This window comes from Ranitomeya imitator, chromosome 3 (assembly GCF_032444005.1).
Source record: "Ranitomeya imitator isolate aRanImi1 chromosome 3, aRanImi1.pri, whole genome shotgun sequence".
Lineage (NCBI taxonomy): Eukaryota > Metazoa > Chordata > Amphibia > Anura > Dendrobatidae > Ranitomeya > Ranitomeya imitator.
In genome coordinates, this window is record NC_091284.1 from 444,436,128 (window position 1) to 444,462,844 (window position 26,717).

The following is a 26,717-nucleotide window of genomic DNA, read 5'->3' on the forward strand; positions in this document are numbered from 1 at the left end:
CCCCTCCTCAAGGGGGGGGTACTGTTGTGAATTCTGTGGCAGAGCTCCCTCCTGTGGTCACAAGTGGTACTTCGGCTGGTTCTCTCTGTGAGCTTCCGTTGGTGGAGGAAAGTGGTACTGCGGCTTCTGAGTTTCCTTCCTCAGGTGATGTGGTGAAGTCGTTAGGTGCTGCTCTATTTAACTCCACCTAGTGCTTTGATCCTGGCCTCCAGTCAATGTTCTAGTATTGGACCTGTTTCCTCCTGGATCGTTCCTGTGGCCTGCTGCTCTGCATAGCTAAGTTCCTCTTTGCTATTTGTTTGCTGTTTTTTTCTGTCCAGCTTGTCAATTTGTTTTTTACTGCTTGCTGGAAGCTCTGGGACGCAGAGGGTGTACCTCCGTGCCGTTAGTTCGGTACGGAGGGTATTTTTTGCCCCCTTTGCGTGGTTTTTGTAGGGTTTTGTGTTGACTGCAAAGTTACCTTTCCTATCCTCGCTCTGTTCAGAAAGTTGGGCCTCACTTTGCTAAATCTATTTCATCTCTACGTTTGTCTTTTCATCTTAACTCACAGTCATTATATGTGGGGGCTGCCTTTTCCTTTGGGGTATTTCTCTGAGGCAAGGTAGGCTTATTTTCTATCTTCAGGCTAGCTAGTTTCTCAGGCCGTGCCGAGTTGCATAGGGAGCGTTAGGCGCAATCCACGGCTGCCTTTAGTGTGGTTGGAGAGGATTAGGGATTGCGGTCAACAGAGTTCCCACGTCTCAGAGCTTGTTCTTGTTTTTTGGGTTATTGCCAGGTCACTGTATGTGCGCTGACCTCTATGTCCATTGTGGTACTGAATTACCTTTCATAACAGGGGGGTACTGTTGTGAATTCTGTTGTCGGGCTCCCTCCTGTGGTCATGAATGGTACTTCGGCTGGTTCTGTCCATGGACTTCCTCTGGTGGTTGTTTCTGAGTTTCACAGGTGACGAGGTTAATTCGTTAGGTGCTGCTCTATTTAACTCCACTTAGATCTTTGCTCCATGCCACCTGTCAATGTTCCAGTATTGGTCTGTTCACTCCTGGATCGTTCTTGTGACCTGTCTTCCCATCAGAAGCTAAGTTCCAGCTTGTATTTCTTTGGTTTGCTATTTTTCTGTCCAGCTTGCTATTTAATTTGTTGTCTTGCTTGCTGGAAGCTCTGGGACGCAGAGGGAGCGCCTCCGCACCGTGAGTCGGTGCGGAGGGTCTTTTTGCGCCCTCTGCGTGGTCTTTTTGTAGGTTTTTGTGCTGACCGCAAAGTAACCTTTCCTATCCTCGGTCTGTTCAGTAAGTCGGGCCTCACTTTGCTAAATCTATTTCATCTCTGTGTTTGTATTTTCATCTTTACTCACAGTCATTATATGTGGGGGGCTGCCTTTTCCTTTGGGGAATTTCTCTGAGGCAAGGTAGGCTTTGTTTTTCTATCTTCGGTGCTAGCTAGTTTCTTAGGCTGTGCCGAGTTGCATAGGGAGCGTTAGGCGCAATCCACGGCTATTTCTAGTGTGTTTGATAGGTTTAGGGATTGCGGTCAGCAGAGTTCCCACGTCCCAGAGCTCGTCCTTATTATCAGTAACTATCAGGTCATTCCGTGTGCTCTTAACCACCAGGTCCATTATTGTCCTGACCACCAGGTCATAACACCCCCCATTCCCGTGCTCCGCATGCTGCTCGGTCCTCCAGATGCCATGACAGCCGCAAACCGGAAGTGAGTGTGCTCCAGAGTGGAACGCGAGAACCGGAAGTGTTCTGACCTCACATCCGGCTTAGCCGAACAGCGCGCGCGAGAGAAGGAGAAGCCGGAGGGCTGCTGGAGGCCTCCGGCCGGGGGTCACTGGCCCACTTTACCCCAGAAGAGGATCGGGAGGGCCAAGACAGGTCCCTGAATCCACTGACACTGGGGAGACAGGAGCAGCTTCACTACGGAGAAGACCCGACCGCCGCTGCCTGGCCGATACTGAGAAGGTAATAACGTAGTCACCGGCCACACAGCATACCTGTTAACCTCTCCATGCCCCATGGGGGACAGGAAAGACACTGGGGAATAGGAGGTGGGCGGGTCTTTTAACCTCTTGTGCTTCCTGTCCCCTATTAATGCGTGGAGACAACCTCCTATGCTGTCGTGGAAGGTGACTAGAGAAAATATTTAGGTAAAAAAGCCTTAATTGCTGTACAAAAACGCATACAAAACCAAAGAAAGTGTCAAAACGCGTTGCTTTGCTGCAGCATTTTTGCTGCCAAAGGATGCAGATACCTTGCAGAAATGTCGGCAAGCAAATACTCAACTTGCGCACATACCCTTAAAGGGAACCTGTCCGCCCCCAAAATCGAAGGTGAGCTAAGCCCACCAGCATCAGGGGCTTATTTACAGCATTCTGAAATTCTGTAGATAAGCCCCCGATGTATCCTAAAAGATGAGAAAAAGAGGTTAGATTATACTCACCCAGGGGCGGTCCCAGTACGATGGGCGTCACGGTCCGGTCTGGGGCCTTCCATCTTCTTAGGATGACGTCCTCTTCTTGTATTCACGCTGCGGCTCCGGCGCAGGTGTACTTTGCCCTGTTGAGGGCAGAGCAAAGTACTGCAGTGCGCAGGGAAAGGTCAGAGAGGCCCAACGCCTGCGCACTGCAGTACTTTCCTCTGCCCTCAACAGGGCAAAGTACGCCTGCGCTGGAGCCGCAGCGTGAAGACAAGAAGAGGACGTCATCCTAAGAAGATGGAAGGCCCCAGACCGGACCGTGACGCCCATCATACTGGGACCGCCCCTGGGTGAGTATAATCTACCCTCTTTTTCTTATCTTTTAGGATATATTGGGGGGCTTATCTACAGCATTCCAGAATGCTGTAGATAAGCCCCTGATGCCGGTGGGCTTAGCTCACCTTCGATTTTGGGGGTGACCGATTCCCTTAAGGTATGTGCAGATGATAAGTAAACGCTTCATACTTGAGCAGGATCCAGATGTTACAGCATAGTGCATGGGATATCAAGAAATCCTATGCCCACTATACGTCCACAGACACCCACGGCTCACCCGCAGAGATGGAAATGCGGCGCGCCTTTCCTGACCGCAGCATGTCTATTTAGCTTGCGGAGACGGGATTAATGTCATCCATATAATGTATTGGATGCAGTGAATCCGCACGGTTCTGTGAACACGTGCCACATCACCTGCGTTCAATTGCCGGCAGCGCTTTGGAGAGGGCGAACATGGGCTGTGTCCAAAACATTGCCAATTCCTGAAAGTGTGCACCTACCCTCATACAGTACTTCATTAGTTAAAATGCACTAAAGAAACTTGTAGAAAAAAAAAATATGGAGTATTTAGCAAGAAAAAACTGCAAAACCTCCCTTTTCCCTTAAAAAGAAGAGTCCTGTCAGCAGCTGGACTTAAGGCGGGAGGGAGGCAGTCCTGGCTGAGGACACATTAGTAAAGACAATAATCTAGGGAATTGTGCGCGGAATAGTGAATGTCCATACATGGCACCCAGGTGGCACTCTCGCCACACAGGGCCGCTCTCCTCCCCCTCCCTCGCTCTGCCCTGTGCAGCCGGCTCCGTGTGCTGCAGCCAATCGCCTCAGTGCAGCCAGGACTCCGGCGCGGCTCGTGTGGCGCACACGGCTCGTCCCCTCCTGGCCGCCGGGGAGCCCGTCTCTGACGCCCGCACTAGCACCGCGCGAGACACGGGGCCCCAGGCCGAGCAGCAGCATGTCGGGCCCCGGGCTGCACGGGGAGGATTCGGGGCTGCTGCGGGAGCTGCTGGGAGAGAAGCTGGTGACGGCGGAGCGGGAGGAGGTGGACGTCCAGGCTCTGGGCTCCAGGGTGGCTCTGGTCGGGCTGCTCTTCGGCTGCGGGGTGAGCGCTCCCTGCCTGCAGCTGCTGCCCAGCCTCAGCGACTTCTACTGCAAGACCCGGGACCGCCTGGAGATTGTATTCATCTCTTCGGACCCCGAGCAGAAGAAATGGCAGCTCTTCCTCAAGGACATGCCCTGGCTGGCACTGCCGTACCAGGAGAAGCACAAGAAGGTGAGGGGAGGGTGGCCACCGTGCCAGGGCATTGGGTACCGAGAAACTTGCCAATTCCTGCTCACACCACCAGTATCTGTCCCTAGCCCGTACGCTTCAGTCTATGTGCACACGTTGCGTTTTTGCTGCATTTTTTTAAATGCAAATTAAAAGCCTAGTTTTACAGCAGCGCCAAAGGCTATGATTTCCGAAATCTCATGCACCTATTATTTTTTTTTTCCCTGACTGAATTGGAAAACTGCTGTGTTTTAAAAACTGGGGCATGTCGCTTTCAGCGTTTTTGCAGCATTTCTTCACCCATGGAAAGCAATGAATGAGTCGGCGCAAAAAGCAGCAAAATGCAGGTGTCAGGTTTTGCTGCATTAGGCTATGTGCGCACGTTGCCGGCGGAATTTTCTGTGCGGATTCTGCATCTCTTTGACAGAAAACACAGTTGAAAATCTGCACGTTTTTATGCGGATTTTGTGCGTTTTTACCCCCGCGGATTTCTATTATGGAATGGGTGCAGAAACGCTGCAGATCCGCACAAATAAATGACATGCTCCTTCTTTTAATCGGCATTTTTTTTTGTCATTGATTTACATTGTACTGTAAATCACTTGCGGATCTGCAACGTTTTTGCGTGGAAAAAAACCCGCTGCACAGGAAATCTGCAACGCGTGCACATATCCTTATGGTGCAGAAAACTCGGGAATAACACACTAAACTGTATCAGCATGAAAAACACAGCAAAATCTGCCTTTTTTTTGTAAGCCATTTCTTTACTACCAAGAGCAGGTTTTGCCTGCAGAAAAAAAACGCAACTTGTGAACATAGCTTAAGATGCCATCACAAATATTCTTTTGGCCAGTGGCATATAGAGCCGGTGTGATGTGATGGCATATGCCGGGATATCTCCACGTGCCAGTGACATGGAGCAACGCTTCAGGAGTTGGTGGCCCCGTGTGAAGGTTGCTTTACGCAAACCTCCAGGCGGCACTCAATAACTACCGATCAGATAATGTAAATGGACCACTATGCTTTTGCACTGAGGCCCAGGACCTACAAGCTACACTCCAATATATTGGAGTTTGTAATTCACCTATTATTGGGTCAGTCATATTTTTTTTTTTTTTTTTGCATTTGCTTGATAAATTGGGTTGGCAGCCGAGCTCCGAATGTCAATGAGTACACTGGTTTGCAGCCACACTTCTAGGCTACATAGCTTGAAAGAAGACATTTGATCCATCACATTAAAATTTTCTGGGCAGTTATCTTTCTGTAATCTATATATATATATATAATTGTCTAAGGGTTTTTCCGTCTGTCTGTCTGTCTTGGAAATCCCGCGTCTCTGATTGGTCGAGGCCGCCAGGCTTCGACCAATCAGCAACGGGCACAGCGACGATGATGTCATAAAGGACGTAGAAATCCCACGTTTCTGATTCAGCGACGGGCACAGCATCGATGTAGATGTCATAATGGTTGCCATGGCGACGATGATGTCATAAAGGTTGCCTCGACCAATCAGCGACGAGCACAGTCTGCCGCGAATTCTGGAATCATCATTGTCCATATGCTACGGGGACATGCATATTCTAGAATACCCGATGCGTTAGAAACAGGCCACAATCTAGTATATTTATAACCTACAATGCCATTGGTTATTAGAAATGAAGCCAGCCCTTAGTTTAAATCGGGGTGGGGAACCTCAGGCCCATTTACGGCCCTCGATGACCTTTTACGAGGCCCTCGAGCAGATTCTCAGGGACAGCATTCTTGGGCAGGGAGGTGTCTTCTGATTTCCCAACCTCATTAATTTCTTCTTGCTCTGTTATCACACACACATATGCAGTGTTCACTGCTGAACATTGAAGGGCATGCAATGAAAGATTACATCCTGACACCAGTGGCAGAGTCAGGATGTACTTTGTGGGTGGAGTTTGTACGGCCCCCGAATTATGGCATAAATATCCAAATAGCCCTTGGCAGAAAAAAGATTCCCCACCCCCGTTTTAAATGATTGTGTACTATCTGCTGCAGTGCAATCCACGGTCTGCCTACTCTAACTATAAAGACCAAGATTGTCCAGCCGTAGGCTACAAGTCTGCAGTCACTTTGTGTGACTGCAGACTTGTGAATCTTCACATCGCACACTATGAGGATTCTCCAGTGCCAGCAGCTGGTAGTGATGTGACTGCAAATTTGTGATTTGCATGCTTACGGCCACACTCCAACTGGACTGGGAACGGCCTCTCTCAGTACACTTACAGTGAGCGAGGCCGCACCCATCTTTTCGGCACTTGACAGCATGTATGCAAAGTGCATACTTGAGGTCACTCACCTGCTGCTCCCTGCATTGAAGAATCCTCTCTGCAATGTGCGCGTTATGTGAGGATTTACAAGTCTGCAGTCAAACAAAGTGAATGCAAACTTGTAGTCTAAGGCTACTTTCACACTAGTGTTTTTTTGCAATCCGTCGTTTTTGGCAAAAACGGATCCTGCAAATGTGGCCACATGATGCGTTTTTTGCCCATAGACTTTTATTGCCGACTGATCGCGACATATGACCATACGTCGCGTCCGTCATGCACTGGATCTGTCTTGTTTTGGCGGACCGTCTGCACGAAAAAACGTTCAAGAGAACTCACCCATGGGCGGTCCCGGTTCAGCTCGGGTCCAATGGGTGTCGCAGGTCGGGGTCCAGCGCCTCCCATCTTCATGCGATGATGTCCTCTTCCTTGCTTCAGTTGCGGCTCCTGCGGAGGCGTAATTCTGGGGCAAAGTACTACAGTGGGCAGGAGACTGGAAGCAGTACTTTATGTTGCCCTCAACAAGGCAAATCAGTACGCCTGCGCCGGAGTTGCAACAGAAGCAAGGAGGATGACGACATCGTATGAAGATAGGAGGCGCCGGACCTGCGACGCTCATCGGACCGCCCCTGGGTGAGCATAATCTAACTTGTTTTTCTTATCTTTCAGGTTACATTGGGGCTTATCTACAGCATTAGGGTATGTGCACACGTCAGGATTTCTTGCAGAAATTTTCCTGACAAAAACCGGACATTTCTGCCAGAAATCCGCATGCGTTTTTTTCGCGTTTTTTCATGCATTTTTGACACGTTTTTGGTGTGTTTTTTCCCAAATGCATAGAATAGCGGGAAAAACGCAGAAAATCCGCAAAAGTAATGAACATGCTGCTTTTTTTACCGCAATGCGTTTTTTCGCGGAAAAAAACGCATCATGTGCACAAAACATGCAGAATGCATTCTAAATGATAGGATGCATAATATATGCGTTTTTAATGAGTTTTTATAGCGTTTTTACCGCGAAAAAAAAAACGAGAAAAAGCCTGCACATGTGCACATAGCCTTTCAGAATGCTATAGATAAGCCCCTGATGGCGGTGGCCGCAGCTTATATGGCCAAAATTAGATGACAGATTCCCTTTAAATCAGAGTGAGTGAATTATTCAAGGGGTTTTTGCATCTCTTAAATTTATGACATATCAATCAGATGTTCCAATAGTTTTAGTATCTATGAGTGTTAAAGGGGTTGCCCACTACTAGGGCAACCCCTCCTTGATCCAAATGTTTGTCCCCCATAAAATAATATAGCTTATACTTGCCTCCCATGTCGGCGTCGTTACCGCGGTCTCGAGGTTTCAGTGCTGCTGGCATCACTGTCCCGCCTTCGGACAAATCAAACATGAAGAGGAAGTCCAGGCTGCAGCTAATCTCGGACTTCCTCTTCCTGCTCAATTCGACAGGAGGTGGGGGACAGTGACAACAACAGCGCGGGAACCCCGGGAGATGGAGTGCTGACATCACGGGAGCAGTGCCAGTGCAGGAGATAAGTATAAGCCTTTTTATTTTATGGGGGCCAAGCGAGGGATATGATAAGATGTCCAACAGATCCTGAGAATAAAGAGTGACTTTGTAAAGTGCTCTTCCCAGCAACCCACTTTGCAGTGAAACTGCTGGCGATCCAATTCGGCTGCAGTTTCTCTGCACAGCTGGTGGCCAGGGTACTACTGTGTAGGGAAAGGCAGTCGAGGGGCCGCTTCTCTCATCAGGAAGGTTCCTACAGACCGTTCTCCCTGACAAAATCATCTGTTGGATTGTGGTGCCAGGAACCAGACACGTGGCTGAGTTTAGTGGCTTCTATCTGAAATAGACTGATCTATCATCCAAATATGCTGCTCTAGGTAAAGACAGTATAGTATTGGGGGGCGATCTGCTCCATGTTTACCCAACCCATTGTACGATTTGCTAAAAGGAAGCGTAATAGAATACAGACTAACTAATTAATTTATACCTATAGTTATAATTCCAGTATACTCATGAGTGCATGCCCTCTGCTTCGGTTGTCCTCTCTAAGGGTAAAGGTACCGTCACATTTAGCGACGCTGCAGCGATATAGACAACGATGCCGATCGCTGCAGCGTCGCTGTTTGGTCGCTGGAAAGCTGTCACACAGACAGCTCTCCAGCGACCAACGATGCCGAGGTCCCCGGGTAACCAGGGTAAACATCGGGTTACTAAGCACAGGGCCGTGCTTAGTAACCCGATGTTTACCCTGGTTACCATTGTAAATGTAAAAAAAAAAAAAACACTACATACTTAAATTCCGGTGTATGTCACGTCCCTCGCCTTCAGCTTCCCGCACTGACTGTGAGTGCTGGCCGTAAAGCAGAGCGGTGACGTCATCGCTGTGCTCTGCTTTACGGCCGGCGCTCAAAGTCAGTGCGGGAAGCTGAAGGCGAGGGACGCGACAGACACCGGAATGTAAGTATGTAGTGTTTTTTTTTTTTTTTTACATTTACAATGGTAACCAGGGTAAACATCGGGTTACTAAACGCGGCCCTTCGTTTAGTAACCCGATATTTACCCTGGTTACCAGTGAACACATCGCTGGATCGGCGATGTCAGCGGGTGATCCAGCGACGAAATAAAGTTCTGGAATTTCAGCTCCGACCAGCGATGTCACAGCAGGATCCTGATCGCTGCTGCGTGTCAAACACAACGATATCGCTATCCAGGACGCTGCAACGTCACGGATCGCTATCGTTCAAAAGTTGCTGAGTGTGACGGTACCTTAAGTTAAGGCTGCCGTCACACTAGCAGTATTTGGTCAGTATTTTACATCAGTATTTGTAGCCAAAACCAGGAGTGGGTGATAAATGCAGAAGTGGTGCATATGTTTCTATTATACTTTTCCTCTAATTGTTCCACTCCTGGTTTTGGCTACAAATACTGATGTAAAATACTGACCAGATACTGCTAGTGTGACGGCAGCCTAACACAGGGCATTTTTGCTGCTTTTTTATGCTAATTTTCAGCTGCTTTTTACAGTACCAGCAAAGACTATGAGATTTCAGAAATCTCGTGCACACACATTTGGTTTTTTTTGTGTCAGTATTTTGTGCTTTTCTGTGTTTTTTTGGACATAGAGCATGTCACTTCTTTCAGCGTTTTTGCTGCATTTTTTTCAGCGTTTTTCACCCATTGACTCGAATGGGTGTTGAAAACAAACGCAGCAAAAACGTAGGTATAATTATTTGCTGAGGTTTTGCTGTTGAAAATTCAAGCACATTAGCATGGACAAAGAAAAAAACGCACCAAAACCTGCGTTTTTGATGCAGCTTCTTTCGTACCAAGAAAATCAGGTTTTGCTGCAGAAAAAAAGCCGCAAAAACGCCCTGTGTTAACTTACCCTAAACCTAGTGCTTAGTAGTGGTGAGCGAACGTGCTAGGGTAAGGTGCTGTCTGAGCATACTAGTGTGCTAACCGTTAGTGTGCTAACTAGTGTGTCTTCAGCGTGCTCGAAAAATATGTTCGACTCCCCGCCGCTGCATGTTTCGTGGCTGTTTGACAGCCGTAACACAAGCTGGGATTGCGTGTTGTTGCGGCTGTTGAAGATCCGCAAGACATGCAGCCGTGAAGACTCAAACATATTTTTTGAGAGCACCGAAGACATTCAGTTAGCACACTAGCATGCTCGGACAACACCTTATGAGTAGGGTTGAGCGAAACGGGTCGAACATTTTCAAAAGTCGCCGACTTTTGGCTAAGTCGGGGTTTCATGAAACCCGATCCGACCCCTGTGCGGGGTCGGCCATGCGGTACGCGACTTTCGCGCCAAAGTCGCGTTTCAATGACGCGAAAAGCGCCATTTCTCAGCCAATGAAGGTAAACGCAGAGTGTGGGCAGCGTGATGACATAGGTCCTGGTCCCCACCATCTTAGAGAAGGGCATTGCAGTGATTGGCTTGCTGTCTGCGACGTCACAGGGGCTATAAAGAGGCGTTCCCGCCGACCGCCATCTTACTGCTGCTGATCTGAGCTTAGGGAGAGGTTGCTGCCGCTTTGTCAGAAGCAGGGATAGCGTTAGGCAGGGTCCATTAACCACAAAACCGCTTGTGCTGCAGCGATTTGCACTGTCCAACACCACCCTCGGTGTGCAGGGACAGTGGAAGTTTTTTTTTTTTTTTTTTCCCCTCAGCGCTGTAGCTCATTGGGCTGCCCTAGAAGGCTCCCTGATAGCTGCATTGCTGTGTGTACGCCGCTGTGCAAACCAACTGCTTTTTTCAAAGCACAAATCCTCTTGTTCCTTCCTTTCTGCACAGCTATCTTTTTTGTTTGTCCACACTTTTTATTTCATTTGTGCATCAGTCCACTCCTTATTGCTGCCTGCCATACCTGGCTGAGATTACTGCAGGCAGGGAGATAGTAGCTGCCTGCCATACCTGGCTGAGATTACTGCAGGCAGGGAGATAGTAATTGTAGGACATTCCCTGTGTTTTTTTTTTTTTGGTGGGAGATTAAGATTGGCAATTTGGCATTTCTGCTAGAGTGCCATCCCTGTGTGTGCCATCTCTCTCACATAGTGGGCCATAGAAAGCCTTTTCATTTTTCTGTATTTTTTTTTGTGGGGTGTATAAATTCTCCCTGATAAAAATACAGTGGGAGATTAATATTGGCCTTTGGGCTTGTGTGCCAGTTGTGAGCGTGCCATCTGTGCCAGTCCTGAGCGTGCCATCTCTCTCACAAATAGTGGGCCATAGAAAGCCTATTTTATTTTTTTTGGGGTTTTATAAATTCTCCCTGAAAAAAAGGGAGATTAATATTGGCCTCTGGGCTTGTGTGCCAGTCCTGAGCGTGCCATCTGTGCCAGCCCTGAGCGTGCCATCTCTCTCACAAATAGTGGGCCATAGAAAGCCTATTTAATTTTTTTTTTGGTTTTATAAATTCTCCCTGAAAAAAAGGGAGATTAATATTGGCCTCTGGGCTTGTGTGCCAGTTGTGAGCGTGCCATCTGTGCCAGTCCTGAGCGTGCCATCTCTCTCACAAATAGTGGGCCATAGAAAGCCTATTTAATTTTTTTTTTTTGTTTTATAAATTTTCCCTGAAAAAAGGGAGATTAATATTGGCCTCTGGGCTTGTGTGCCAGTTGTGAGCGTGCCATCTGTGCCAGTCCTGAGCGTGCCATCTCTCTCACAAATAGTGGGCCATAGAAAGCCTATTTAAATATTTTTTTGGTTTTATAAATTCTCCCAGAAAAAAAGGGAGATTAATATTGGCCTCTGGGCTTCTGTGCCAGTCCTGAGCGTGCCATCTGTGCCAGTCCTGAGCGTCCCATCTCTCTCACAAATAGTGGGCCATAGAAAGCCTATTTTTTTTTTTTTGGGGGTTTTAGAAATTCTCCCTGGAAAAAAAAGGGAGATTAATATTGCCCTTTGGGCTTGTGTGCCAGTACTAAGCGTTCCATCTCTCTCTCTCTCTCTTAGTCAGTGGGCTATAGAACGCCTATTTTTGGTTTTATTTGTTTTCTAAATTCTCCCTGAAAAAATCATTTTATTTTATTTGGTTTCTAAATTCTTCCTGACAAAATCATATTTTTTTTATTATTTTTTTTTCTAAAGTCTCCCTGAAAAAAAAAAAAAAAACAGTGGGAGATTAATATTGGCCTTTCTGCTTGTGTGCCAGTCTTGACTCCTGGGTGCGTCATCTCTCAGTCAGTGGGCCATAGAACGCCTATTTTTGGTTTTATTTGTTTTATAAATTCTCCCTGAAAAAATCATTTTATTTTATTTGGTTTCTAAATTCTTCCTGATAAAATCATATTTTTTTTATTATTTTTTTTTCTAAAGTCTCCCTGAAAAAAAAAAAAAAAAAACAACCAAAAAAAACAGTGGGAGATTAATATTGGCCTTTCTGCTTGTGTGCCAGTCTTGACTCCTGGGTGTGCCATCTCTCTCTCTCTCTCTCTCTCTCTCTCTCTCTCTCCAATTGTGGTCCATAGAAAGCCTATATTTTTTTTCCTTGATTTGGGTTCCAAAATCTACCAGAGAAAATAACTCCATCAATCATTGGTAGAAAAATATTGGCCTCTGGGCTTGTGTGCCACTCCTGATTCCTGTGTGCGTCATCTCTCAGTCAGTGGGCCATAGAACGCCTATTTTTGGTTTTATTTGTTTTATAAATTCTCCCTGAAAAAATCATTTTATTTTATTTGGTTTCTAAATTCTTCCTGATAAAATCATATTTTTTTTATTATTTTTTTTTCTAAAGTCTCCCTGAAAAAAAAAAAAAAAACAGTGGGAGATTAATATTGGCCTTTCTGCTTGTGTGCCAGTCTTGACTCCTGGGTGTGCCATCTCTCTCTCTCTCTCTCTCTCCAATTGTGGTCCATAGAAAGCCTATATTTTTTTTCCTTGATTTGGGTTCCAAAATCTACCAGAGAAAATAACTCCATCAATCATTGGTAGAAAAATATTGGCCTCTGGGCTTGTGTGCCACTCCTGATTCCTGTGTGCGTCATCTCTCAGTCAGTGGGCCATAGAACGCCTATTTTTGGTTTTATTTGTTTTATAAATTCTCCCTGAAAAAATCATTTTATTTTATTTGGTTTCTAAATTCTTCCTGATAAAATCATATTTTTTTTATTATTTTTTTTTCTAAAGTCTCCCTGAAAAAAAAAAAAAAAAAAAAACAAAACAGTGGGAGATTAATATTGGCCTTTCTGCTTGTGTGCCAGTCTTGACTCCTGGGTGCGTCATCTCTCAGTCAGTGGGCCATAGAACGCCTATTTTTGGTTTTATTTGTTTTATAAATTCTCCCTGAAAAAATCATTTTATTTTATTTGGTTTCTAAATTCTTCCTGATAAAATCATATTTTTTTTATTATTTTTTTTTCTAAAGTCTCCCTGAAAAAAAAAAAAAAAAAAAAAAAAAAACAGTGGGAGATTAATATTGGCCTTTCTGCTTGTGTGCCAGTCTTGACTCCTGGGTGTGCCATCTCTCTCTCTCTCTCTCTCTCTCTCCAATTGTGGTCCATAGAAAGCCTATATTTTTTTTCCTTGATTTGGGTTCCAAAATCTACCAGAGAAAATAACTCCATCAATCATTGGTAGAAAAATATTGGCCTCTGGGCTTGTGTGCCACTCCTGATTCCTGTGTGCGTCATCTCTCACTCAGTGGCCCATAGAAAGCATATAGTTTGTTACATTTGTTTTCTAAATTCTCCCTGCAAAAATCAATGTTTTTTTTTTGGGGGGGTTTCTAAAGTGTTCCTGAAAAAAATAAAAATAAAAAAAAAATAATAGTGTGACATTAATATTAACATTTGTGCTTCAGTGACAGTCCTGCGTGTGGGGCATCTCTCTAATTTGCAGCCACCAAAAAAAGAGTGTGTAACATTGGGCCTGATTTTCGCTGTGGTCTCACCAACCTGTAAAGGGGTAGCTAAATCATACTGAAGTTATAGCTCACCGTGTAAGTTGTGTGACTGCAACAAATAACGTTAGTTTGGTTACGTTTTTAAAACAATGAGGAAGTCTAGTGGAAGAGGTCGTGGCCGGGGGCGTTCATTGTCAGCTGGTAATGAGGGTAGTGGTAGTGGTGGAGCATCAGGTGGTCGCGGGGAAAAAAATATTGCACCTAAGTCTGGAGCTGTGGAGCCAGGTTCGTCGTCCGGCTACACAAGGCCTCGAACGCTCCCTTTTCTGGGATTAGGAAAACCGCTTTTAAAGCCGGAGCAGCAAGAGCAAGTTTTGGCTTATCTTGCTGACTCAGCCTCTAGCTCTTTTGCCTCCTCTCGTGAAACTGGTAAAAGTAAAAGCAGCGCGTCGTTAGTGGATGTTCACGGTCAGGGACAAGTCACTTCCTTGTCCTCTTCAGCAAAAACAACAACAGAGAAGAATGCAGCAGGCGACACAACGGGTTACTCCATGGAGCTCTTTACACATACCGTCCCTGGCTTAGAAAGTGAAGCAGTTAACAGTCCATGCCCATTACAAATTGAATCTGACATGGAGTGCACTGACGCACAGCCACAGCCAGACTACTATGCTGGTCCTTTGACTCAGACCACAACATTGCCCTCGCAGGGTGCTGATCAAGAATCAGACCCTGATGAGACTATGTTGCCCCATCACGAACGCTATACCACCGAACGACACGGTGACACAGACGAAGTTGCGCAGGAGGTACAAGAAGAGTTATTAGATGACCCAGTTCTTGACCCCGATTGGCAGCCATTGGGGGAACAGGGTGCAGGCGGCAGCAGTTCTGAAGCAGAGGAGGAGGAGGGGCCGCAGCAGGCATCAACATCGCCACAGGTTCCATCTGCCGGGCCCGTATCTTGCCCAAAACGCGTGGCAAAGCCAAAACCTGGTGGAGGACAGCGTGGCCATCCGGTTAAAGCTCAGTCTGCAATGCCTGAAAAGGTATCCGATGCTAGAAAGAGTGCAGTCTGGCATTTTTTTAAACAACATCCAATTGATCAGCGCAAAGTCATCTGTCAAAAATGTTCTACTTCCTTAAGCAGAGGTCAGAATCTGAAAAGTCTCAATACTAGTTGCATGCATAGACATTTAACCACCATGCATTTGAAAGCTTGGACTAACTACCAAACGTCCCTTAAGGTTGTTGCACCCTCGGCCAATGAAGCTAGTCATCAACGCAACATCCCTTCCGGCAGTGTAGGACCACCATTTAGCGCACCACCTGCTGTATCTGTGCAGGTATCTTTGCCAGGCCAAAGCAGTCAGGGTCAGGGAATCACCAGTTTCGTAGTAGGAAACACTGCATCTAGGGCACCGGCGGCAACAATACCATCTCCCACCGTCTCTCAGTCTGCCATGTCCACCGGCACCCCCGCTAGTTCCACGATCTCCATCTCTCCAGTCCAGCTCACCCTACATGAGACTATGGTTAGAAAAAGGAAATACTTAGCCTCGCATCCGCGTACACAGGGTTTGAACGCCCACATAGCTAGACTAATCTCGTTAGAGATGATGCCCTACCGGTTAGTTGAAAGCGAAGCTTTCAAAGACCTGATGGACTACGCTGTACCACGCTACGAGCTACCCAGTCGACACTTTTTTTCCAGAAAAGCCATCCCAGCCCTCCACCAGCATGTTAAAGAGCGCATCGTCCATGCACTCAGGCAATCTGTGAGCACAAAGGTGCACCTGACAACAGATGCATGGACCAGTAGGCATGGCCAGGGACGTTACGTGTCCATCACGGCACACTGGGTAAATGTGGTGGATTCAGGGTCCACAGGGGACAGCAAGTTTGGGACAGTTCTGCCTAGCCCACGGTCTAGTAAACAGTTGTCTGTAGCCGTTCGCACCCCCTCCTCCTCCTCCTCCTCCTCGTCCTCCTGCAGAAGCAAGAGCTCGTCCACAGACCGCAGTCGCACAAACACTCCATCCGCACCTGCCACTGTTGCACACCAGGTCTCCCATTATGGGGCAGCTACTGGCATACGTCAGCAGGCTGTATTGGCTATGAAGTGTTTGGGCGACAATAGACACACCGCGGAAGTTCTGTCCGAGTTCTTGCAGCAAGAAACGCAGTCGTGGCTGGGCACTGTAGATCTTGAGGCAGGCAAGGTAGTGAGTGATAACGGAAGGAATTTCATGGCTGCCATCTCCCTTTCCCAACTGAAACACATTCCTTGCCTGGCTCACACCTTAAACCTGGTGGTGCAGTGCTTCCTGAAAAGTTATCCGGGGTTATCCGACCTGCTCCTCAAAGTGCGTGGACTTTGCGCACATATCCGCCGTTCGCCTGTACACTCCAGCCGTATGCAGACCTATCAGCGTTCTTTGAACCTTCCCCAGCATCGCCTAATCATAGACGTTGCAACAAGGTGGAACTCAACACTGCACATGCTTCAGAGACTGTGCGAACAGAGGCGGGCTGTTATGTTTTTGTGGGAGGATACACATACACGGGCAGGCAGTAGGATGGCAGACATGGAGTTGTCAGGTGTGCAGTGGTCGAAGATTCAAGACATGTGTCAAGTCCTTCAGTGTTTTGAGGAATGCACACGGCTGGTTAGTGCAGACAACGCCATAATAAGCATGAGCATCCCCCTAATGCGTCTGCTGATGCAAAGTTTGACGCACATAAAGGATCAGGCGTCTGCACCAGAGGAAGAGGAAAGCCTTGATGACAGTCAGCGATTGTCTGGTCAGGGCAGTGTACATGACGAGGTACCGGGCGAAGAGGAGGTGGAGGATGAGGAGGATGATGGGGATGAGTATATTTTTAATGAGGAAGCTTTCCCGGGGGCACGGGAAATTGGTGGCGTGGCAAGGCCGGGTTCTGGTTTTTTGAGGGACACAAGTGACGTAGATTTGCCTGCAACTGCCCCTCAACCAAGCACAACCGCAGATTTGACAACGGGAACTTTGGCCCACATGGCGGATTATGCCTTGCGTATCCTCAAAAGGGACACACGCATTACAAAAATGATGAACGATGACGATTACTGGTTGGCCTGCCTCCTTGATCCTCGCTATAAAGGCAAATTGCAAAATATTATGCCACATGAGAACTTGGAACTAATATTAGCAACAAAACAATCAACTCTTGTTGACCGTTTGCTTCTGGCATTCCCTGCACACAGCGCCCGTGATCGTTCTCACACGAGCTCCAGGGGCCAGCAGACCAGAGGTGTTAGAGGGGCAGAAATCAGAAGTGGCGTTGGCCAGAGGGGTTTTCTGACCAGGTTGTGGAGTGATTTTTCTATGACCGCAGACAGGACAGGTACTGCAGCATCAATTCAAAGTGACAGGAGACAACATTTGTCCAGTATGGTTACAAACTATTTTTCATCCCTTATCGACGTTCTCCCTCAACCGTCATTCCCATTTGATTACTGGGCATCCAAATTAGACACCTGGCCAGAATTGGCAGAATATGCATTGCAGGAGCTTGCTTGCCCGGCAGCTAGTGTCCTATCAGAAAGTGTATTCAGTGCTGCAGGTTCAATACTAACAGAAAAAAGGACTCGTCTGGCTACCCAAAATGTAGATGATCTAACCTTCATTAAAATGAACCACAACTGGATTTCAAAATCTTTTGCCCCACCCTGCCCGGCTGACACCTAGCTTTCCTATGAAAAGGTCTTGCCTGTGGACTATTCTGAATGACTTTTCCAATCTCGTAATTTTCTTCACCTGATTGTCCAGCATACGACATGTTTCCACCTCACGAAATGGCCAAACTCCCCACACGGGGCCGTGCTATCGCCACTTTGCGCTTGGACCCTTGAGAGTGCTGTTTGTCTGAAGAGGTGGGTGTGGCCGCTTTTGGTCGACGGCACTGCCACTGGGTCCCTCATAGTACAATAAAGTGTCTCTGGCGGTGGTGGTGCGCACCCAACGTCAGACACACCGTTGTAATATGAAGGGCCCTGTGCCTGTACCGCCGGCCACAAGCCAGTTCCCCCCCCAGCTCAAACAGTGCTCTACCACTAGCAAAATTATCTCTCACAGCTTCACCAATGTGTAGTCTAGGCGCTGACATCCTTCAATGCCTGGCACTGACAATACCATTGTTTTGACATTTTTGTTATGTTAGGCCTTCGAAGCCTGTCTGCGGTCCCTTCTTTCTACAACTACTACACTGACCAGGCCACTGCTGGCCGTGTTACCCTGGAACCAATTTAAAAGTGCCTATAGTCAGCCCAATTTTGTTATGTTAGGCCTTCGAAGACTGTCTGCCGTCACTCCTTCCACTAGACTTCCACTGACCATACACTGCTGCCCATGTACCCCTGGAACCAATTTAAAGTGCCTACAGCCAGCCCAATTTTGTTATGTTAGGCCTTGGAAGCCTGTCTGCGGTCACTCCTTCCACTAGACTTCCACTGACCAGACCACTGCTGCCCATGTACCCCTGGAACCAATTTAAAAGTGCCTACAGCCAGCCCAAGTTTGTTATGTTAGGCCTTCGAAGCCTGTCTGCGGTCACTCCTTCCACTAGACTTCCACTGACCAGACCACTGCTGCCCGTGTACCCCTGGAACCAATTTAAAAGTGCCTACAGCCAGCCCAAGTTTGTTATGTTAGGCCTTGGAAGCCTGTCTGCGGTCACTCCTTCCACTAGACTTCCACTGACCAGACCACTGCTGCCCGTGTACCCCTGGAACCAATTTAAAAGTGCCTACAGCCAGCCCAAGTTTGTTATGTTAGGCCTTGGAAGCCTGTCTGCGGTCACTCCTTCCACTAGACTTCCACTGACCATACACTGCTGCCCATGTACCCCTGGAACCAATTTAAAAGTGCCTACAGCCAGCCCAAGTTTGTTATGTTAGGCCTTCGAAGCCTGTCTGCGGTCACTCCTTCCACTAGACTTCCACTGACCAGACCACTGCTGCCCGTGTACCCCTGGAACCAATTTAAAAGTGCCTACAGCCAGCCCAAGTTTGTTATGTTAGGCCTTGGAAGCCTGTCTGCGGTCACTCCTTCCACTAGACTTCCACTGACCAGACCACTGCTGCCCATGTACCCCTGGAACCAATTTAAAAGTGCCTACAGCCAGCCCAAGTTTGTTATGTTAGGCCTTCGAAGCCTGTCTGCGGTCACTCCTTCCACTAGACTTCCACTGACCAGACCACTGCTGCCCGTGTACCCCTGGAACCAATTTAAAAGTGCCTACAGCCAGCCCAAGTTTGTTATGTTAGGCCTTGGAAGCCTGTCTGCGGTCACTCCTTCCACTAGACTTCCACTGACCATACACTGCTGCCCATGTACCCCTGGAACCAATTTAAAAGTGCCTACAGCCAGCCCAAGTTTGTTATGTTAGGCCTTGGAAGCCTGTCTGCGGTCACTCCTTCCACTAGACTTCCACTGACCAGACCACTGCTGCCCGTGTACCCCTGGAACCAATTTAAAAGTGCCTACAGCCAGCCCAAGTTTGTTATGTTAGGCCTTGGAAGCCTGTCTGCGGTCACTCCTTCCACTAGACTTCCACTGACCAGACCACTGCTGCCCGTGTACCCCTGGAACCAATTTAAAAGTGCCTACAGCCAGCCCAAGTTTGTTATGTTAGGCCTTGGAAGCCTGTCTGCGGTCACTCCTTCCACTAGACTTCCACTGACCATACACTGCTGCCCATGTACCCCTGGAACCAATTTAAAAGTGCCTACAGCCAGCCCAAGTTTGTTATGTTAGGCCTTCGAAGCCTGTCTGCGGTCACTCCTTCCACTAGACTTCCACTGACCAGACCACTGCTGCCCGTGTACCCCTGGAACCAATTTAAAATTGCCTACAGCCATGTTTTATTATTTTAGGCCTTCGATGCCTGTCTGCGGTCACTCCTTCCACTAGGCCTCCACTGACCACACCACTGCTGCCCGTGTACCCCTGGAACCAATTTAAAATTGCCTACAGCCAGCCCAATTTTTTTATTTTAGGCCTTCGATGCCTGTCTGCGGTCCATTCTTTCAACTACTACTACACTGACCAGGGCACTGCTGCCCAAGTACCCCTGGAACCAATTTAAAATTGACTACAGCCATGTGTTAATATTTTAGGCCTTCGATGCCTGTCTGTGGTCACTCCTTCCACTAGGCCTCCACTGACCACACCACTGCTGCCCGTGTACCCCTGGAACCAATTTAAAATTGCCTACAGCCAGCCCAATTTTTTTATTTTAGGCCTTCGATGCCTGTCTGCGGTCCATTCTTTCAACTACTACTACACTGACCAGGGCACTGCTGCCCGTGTACCCCTGGAACCAATTTAAAATTGCCTACAGCCATGTGTTATTATTTTAGGCCTTCGATGCCTGTCTGTGGTCCCTCCTTCCACTAGGCCTCCACTGACCTGTCTACTGCGGCCCGTGTACCCCTTGAACCAACCTAATAAAATATTTAAAAAATTAATTTGATTATAAAAAATAAGATCGTGTTGAGATCTCCAATGCAGACATTTTAACAATCAAAACAAACACACAACAAATATCTGGAACTGTACTACAAAGGTCCAACAGCTACAATTTCTTTCTCCTGCAAGAAGTTAACTGAAAGTTTTTTGGAGTTGTTAACACAGATATGGCATCCACCGAGTGTTGTCCTGTCGCGTCTCCTTTAAATTATTTCCAATAAGATGTTAAACTATTAATTTAATAAAATCAATAATTAAAAAAATAATTGAGTAAGTCAAAAGCACATTGCAAATAAACATTAATTACAAATCAAGAAGCATGGCGCGTCCGAGGGTGAGTAGATACCGAATAAGAATATAATCACCCTCGGACGCGCAATGCTTATTTACAACAGCCTTCCTTCCTAAGAATCAGCCCTTCCGTGGTGTAGAGAGAGGTTGTGTTACACTCCAAGGTGTTCCCCAGGTTGCCTTTCCTGAGCTTCGATCTTCCGGCTCTCGTTTAGTAGCTGTTGGAAACTACGCTGCATTAGGCCTACTAATTGTGTATGGGGTGTAGAGACAGGTTGTGTTACACTCCAAGGTTTTCACCAGGTTGCCTTTCCTGAGCTTCGATCTTCATGCTCTCGTTTAGTAGGTGTCGGAAAGTAGGCTGCATTAGGCCTACAAATTGGGTATGGGGTGGAGAGAGATGGTGTGTTACACTCCAAGGTGTTCCCCAGGTTTCCTTGCCATTGCTTCGGTCTTCCAACTCTCGTTTAGTAGTTGTAGAAAAGTACACAGCATTAGGCCTACAAAATGGGTATGGGGTGGAGAGAGATGGTGTGTTACACTCCAAGGTGTTCCCCAGGTTGCCTTTCCTGAGCTTCGATCTTCATGCTCTCGTTTAGTAGGTGTCGGAAAGTAGGCTGCATTAGGCCTAAAAAATGGGGAATGGGGTGGAGAGAGATGGTGTGTTACACTCCAAGGTGTTCCCCAGGTTTCCTTGCCATTGCTTCGGTCTTCCGACTCTCGTTTAGTAGTTGTAGAAAAGTACACTGCATTAGGCCTAAAAAATGGGTATGGGGTGGAGAGAGATGGTGTGTTACACTCCAAGGTGTTCCCCAGGTTGCCTTTCCTGAGCTTCGATCTTCATGCTCTCGTTTAGTAGGTGTCGGAAAGTAGGCTGCATTAGGCCTACAAATTGGGTATGGGGTGGAGAGAGATGGTGTGTTACACTCCAAGGTGTTCCCCAGGTTTCCTTGCCATTGCTTCGGTCTTCCGACTCTCGTTTAGTAGTTGTAGAAAAGTACACAGCATTAGGCCTACAAAATGGGTATGGGGTGGAGAGAGATGGTGTGTTACACTCCAAGGTGTTCCCCAGGTTGCCTTTCCTGAGCTTCTATCTTCAGGCTCTCATTAAATTGTGGTTAAATGGAACAACTGCATTTGGCGTACTAGTTGGTTTGGGGCCTACTATCGGTGTCTGCCACTCCTTGCTGTTCTCCTGGTTTCCTGTCCTGAAATTCCATTTTCAGCCTCTCGTTAAGTAGTTGTTAATGTTAGACTGCATTTGGCCTACTAGTTGGGTTGGGGCCTACTATCGGTGTCTGCCACTCCTTGCTGTTCTCCTCCACTGAACAAAGCTGTGCCGCCTGTTTACTACGGTTGCCAATTTTGAACTGCATTTCGACTACTTACTGATTTGGCCCTACTCTCTGTGTCAGCCTCTCATTCCAGTTGTCCTCCACTGCAATGCCCCCTGGTTATTCCTGTGTTACCAATTTTGAACTGCATTTAGCCCACTTTCTTCTTTGGGCCTATATCTGTGTTTCCACTTCATCGTGCCCATTGCCCAGCCAGTGATAGATGAGTCTGCTGGTACATTGACCCATAACGCAACATTCCCCGTGCACGCTACACAACAACATTGTGACCCTGCTGAAAGTCAGGTTGCTCTTCCCGCATACCATACCACCTTACACGGGGACAAAGAGGAAGGTGCAGATGAAAGTGCAGGTTCCTTCATCAGGTGGGGGGAGGAATACTAGTTGGCGACGTCACTGGCACAGGGCCTCTCATAGTACGCAAAAGTGTTGCTGCCGGTGGGAGGCGCCCCCGCCGTGCAAACACACCGCTGTACTTTGAGGGGCCCTGTGCCAGTGCCAATGCCAACGAGTGGGCCCCCCCCTGCTTGCTCAGGATCACAGCACTTGCAAAGTTGAAATACTTACCTCTCCCTGCTCCACTGCCGTGACGTGGTCCAGATTTACTGGGCCCACTAATTACTTGAACCAGCCCTACCCCCCACAACTTTAGCCAAATGACCCCCAATTTCAAATGCCTTCCAATTATTTTAAGGTAAATTACGCTTGACAAGCTTCATTAAGAAGAATGGATGGTTTTGACATTAAAATGGGCACTCTAGGTGTTTTCCTGGCCCCCACTCACTGCCGACTATGCTGCCCCATTGACTTGCATTGGGTTTCGTGTTTCGGTCGATCCCGACTTTACGTCATAATCGGCCGATTTCACTCGACCCGACTTTGGACATAGTCGGGTTTCGCAAAACCCGGCTCGACTCTAAAAAGGTCAAGGTCGCTCAACTCTACTTATGAGCACATTCGCTCTTCACTAGTGCTTAGTTATTTGCTGAAGTGTTTGTTGTAGTTGTGATGTCACCATTGCAGCCATGTCAGCAGGACTGGGGGCAGTAACGGAATGGAAGCTCTGATACAGCCAGCATGTGGTAAGGCTGATTGTTTTAATTTAACAATGGACAAGACTAAAAAAATTAAGTGTAAAAGCCCTTTATTATACAGAAGTTCTGATTATACTTGAATTTTGCAGCTTTAATAGGGGAGGTCTAATTATACTTGGTGTCTGCAGCTTTCTAATGTTTATTAGCTTGGCACACTGCGAGGGGTGTAATTTTGCTTGCGGAGGTTTTCCACTTTGGCTAAAAGAAAGTTACCGTACTGTTCCTTCTGTGCATTTAGCAAATCATCACTTGAGTCTTCACTACTTCACAAGGAGTAAGGGATTTTCTCCTCCTATACTGTGGCTATACAATTTTTACCTCTGACATAAGAGGGATTGGTAATGTATTTACATCAAATGGCAATATGGTTTAGAATAATGATCATTGGAAGTACAAAAATACATGTAGGGTTCCAGATTGTAGGAATAGAAAATGCCATTAGCAGGGCGGTGTAAATTGTGGTTCTGTTACTGGATATTAGAATTTAATGTTTGCCCTTGATATTTATGCTGTCAGTGCTTGGAACAAGAAGCATTTACATCTCGGCACCGACACAACTGACAGTTGCCATACACAGAATATTGCACGGCCTGTTTACACATCAGATTTTTTTTTTTTTAGTCTCTCTATGTCATCTAGAACTTAAAACATACTTCATGCCCCTAGGATAAGTGAGGACCTTGGGTGGCTGACTTTAATTTGGTTTAGAAATATTAAGTTTGATTTTTAGTACTGGGAGTAAGTTTCAGTCTAAAACCATTTTTTTGCTCATTCTGACATTGAGCTTGGACAACTTAAAGGCAACCTGTCGTGTAAAATATTGACCTGCTGATATGGCGTTAATGTGCAGGTCAATAATAGCATTATGAATTCATGTGCACGACACAGAGCAAATTAAAGGGAACCTGTCACCCCCAAAATCGTGGATGAGGTAAGCCCATCGGCATCGGGGGCTTATCTACAGCATTCTGGAATCCTGTAGATAAGCCCCCGATGTATCCTAAGGGTACCGTCACACAGTGCCATTTTGATCGCTACGACGGTACGATTCGTGATGTTCCAGCAATATCCATACGATATCGCTGTGTCTGACACGCAGCAGCGATCAGGGATCCTGCTGAGAATCGTACGTCGTAACAGATCGTTTGGAACATTCTTTCGTCGCTGGATCTCCTGCTGTCATCTCTAGATCGGTGTGTGTGACACCGATCTAGCGATGCGTTCGCTTGTAACCAGGATAAACATCGGGTTACTAAGCGCAAGACCGCGCTTAGTAACCCGATGTTTACCCTGGTTACCAGCGTAAATGTAAAAAAAAACAAACAGTACATACTTACATTCCGGTGTCCGTCAGGTCCTTTGCCGTCTGCTTCCCGCACTCACTGACTGCTGGCCGTAAAGGCAGTCAGTGAGTGCGGGAAGCAGACGGCAAGGGACAGACACCGGAATGTAAGTATGTAGTGTTGTTTTTTTTTTTTTTTTTTTACGCTGGTAACCAGGGTAAACATCGGGTTACTAAGCGCGGTCCTGCGCTTAGTAACCCGATGTCTACCCTGGTTACCCGGGGACTTCGGCATCGTTGGTCGCTGGAGAGCTGTCTGTGTGACAGCTCTCCAGCGACCACACTACGACTTACCACGACTTACCAACGATCATGGCCAGGTCGTATCGCTGGTCGTGATCGTTGGTAAATCGTATAGTGTGACGGTACCCTAAAAGATGAGAAAAAGATGTTAGATTATACTCACCCAGGGGCGGTCGCGCTGTCTTCATCAGATGACGTCCACTTCTGGTCTTCACGCTGCTGCTCCAGCGCAGGTGTACTTTGTCTGCCCTGTTGAGGGCAGAGCAAAGTACTGCAGTGCGCAGGGCCTCTCTGACCTTTCCGGCGCCTGCGCACTGCAGTACTTTGCTCTGCCCTCAACAGGGCAGACAAAGTATGCCTGCGCTGGAGCTGCAGCGTGAAGACCAGAAGAGGACGTCATCTGATGAAGATGGGAGGCGCCGGACCAACAGCGGCAACGCCCCTGGGTGAGTATAATCTAACGTCTTTTTCTCATCTTTTAGGATGCATCGGGGGCTTATCTACAGCATTACAGAATGCTGTAGATAAGCCCCCGATGCCGTTGGGCTTACTTCACCCGCGATTTTGGGGGTGACAGGTTCCCTTTAACTTTATTCCCCCGGTAGCATTCTGCCTCCATTCATAGGCATGGCACCAGCTAATTTTGACCTTAATGACCAATCCAATTTTTTTTTAAGTCTGACCAGTGTCCCTTTATGTGGTAATAACTCTGGAACACTTCAACATAACCATTTATTTTGAGATTTTTTTTTTTAGTAACACATTGTACTTTGTTAGGCTATGTGCACACGTTCAGGAATTCATGCAGAAAATTCCTGTGGAAATCCGGACATTTCTGCCAGATTTCCGCATGAAATCCGCATGCGTTTTTGACTCGTTTTTGAACGGTTTTTCCCAGACCTTTCCCAATGCATTAGACAGTGGGAAATCCGTAAAAAAAAACGCAAAATTAATGAACAGGTTCATTATTTTTCCGCAATGCGTTTTTCATGCGGAAAAACGTACATCATGTGCACAGAAATTGCGGATTCCATTATAAATGATGGGATGCTTAATGTATGCAGATTATTTGCGGTTTTATAGCGTTTTTATAGCGCAAAAATGCTAAAAAACAGCAAATAATCTGCAACGTGTGCACATAGCCTTAGTGGTAGATTTTCAAACTTTACATTTTTATATCTTCAAACCTGTTTATTCATGTGGTGCAAAATAATAAATATCATTTCCCATATATGTACAGTACTTTTTATCTGCATCATTTTTCAACTGTAATTTTATTTTGTTAGGATGTTAGAAGGGTTAAAAGTTTAGCAGCAATTTTTTTTTTTTACATGAAATTTACAAATTCTGGTTCTTAATGGACTTTGAGGGGCCTATATATTGGAAACTCCCCAAAATTGATAACCTTTTAAAAACCACACCCCTCAAATACTTCAAAACTGCTGTCAGGAAATGTTAACCCTTCAGATGCTACACAAATTAGTGGGATGAAAAAAAAATAACATTTGACCTCTAAAATGTTGCTTTAACTCCATTTTTTTTTCACCTTAACAAGGCATAGCACAACAAAATGAACATCAAAATTTCGTACCCAGTTTCTTCTGAGGTTGCAGATACCTGACATTTGGATAGAATCCTTTCCTTGGACAAACAGCAGGACTCGGAAGAGAAGGAGCACTATTTAAATTTTGGAAATTTGTCTGAAATAGATTGCGGGCGCCGTGTTGCATCTGCAGGGCACCTGATAAGGTACCTAAGCAGCCAAAAAAAACCACAAGTGACCCCATTTTGGAAATTTCACCCCTCAAGGATCTTATCTAGAGTTATAGTGATCATTTTGAACCCATAGGTACTATACAGAATTTGATAACATTAGGTCGTCATATTGTAAATTTTCATCTTGTTTACAAAAAATTAGCCCCAAATCTATCTCTTTTGCAAGAAGTAACGCCAGAAAGTAGACCCTACAGTTTGTGACCCACTTATGAGCGCGGTGATACCCACATTTAGTAAAAAAAAGTTCTGTTTAGACAAACAGCAGGGCGTGGAAGGGCACTATTTGAATTTCGGGACTCAAATTTGGCTCTATTTGTAATTGTCACGTTTGCAGATCTCGGGTGGTACAAGAATAACAGATAACCTCCATAAATGTCTTTTTGGTAGGTTATACCCTTAAATATTTTTATCTAGGGAGGTAGTGAGT

The 26,717-nt window shown here is 46.6% G+C and overlaps 1 protein-coding gene across 1 annotated transcript in view; it reads left to right on the forward strand.

Moving 5' to 3' along the window:
- Nucleotides 1-3,435: 3,435 nt before the first annotated feature.
- The window catches only part of NXN (nucleoredoxin), a 249,879-nt gene continuing 226,597 nt past the window's right edge, over nucleotides 3,436-26,717 (forward strand). The window contains exon 1 of the mRNA XM_069757364.1: nucleotides 3,436-4,024. Within this exon, the coding sequence (XP_069613465.1) occupies nucleotides 3,707-4,024 (318 nt within the window). The 5' untranslated portion in view covers nucleotides 3,436-3,706. The remainder of the gene's footprint in view (nucleotides 4,025-26,717) is intronic.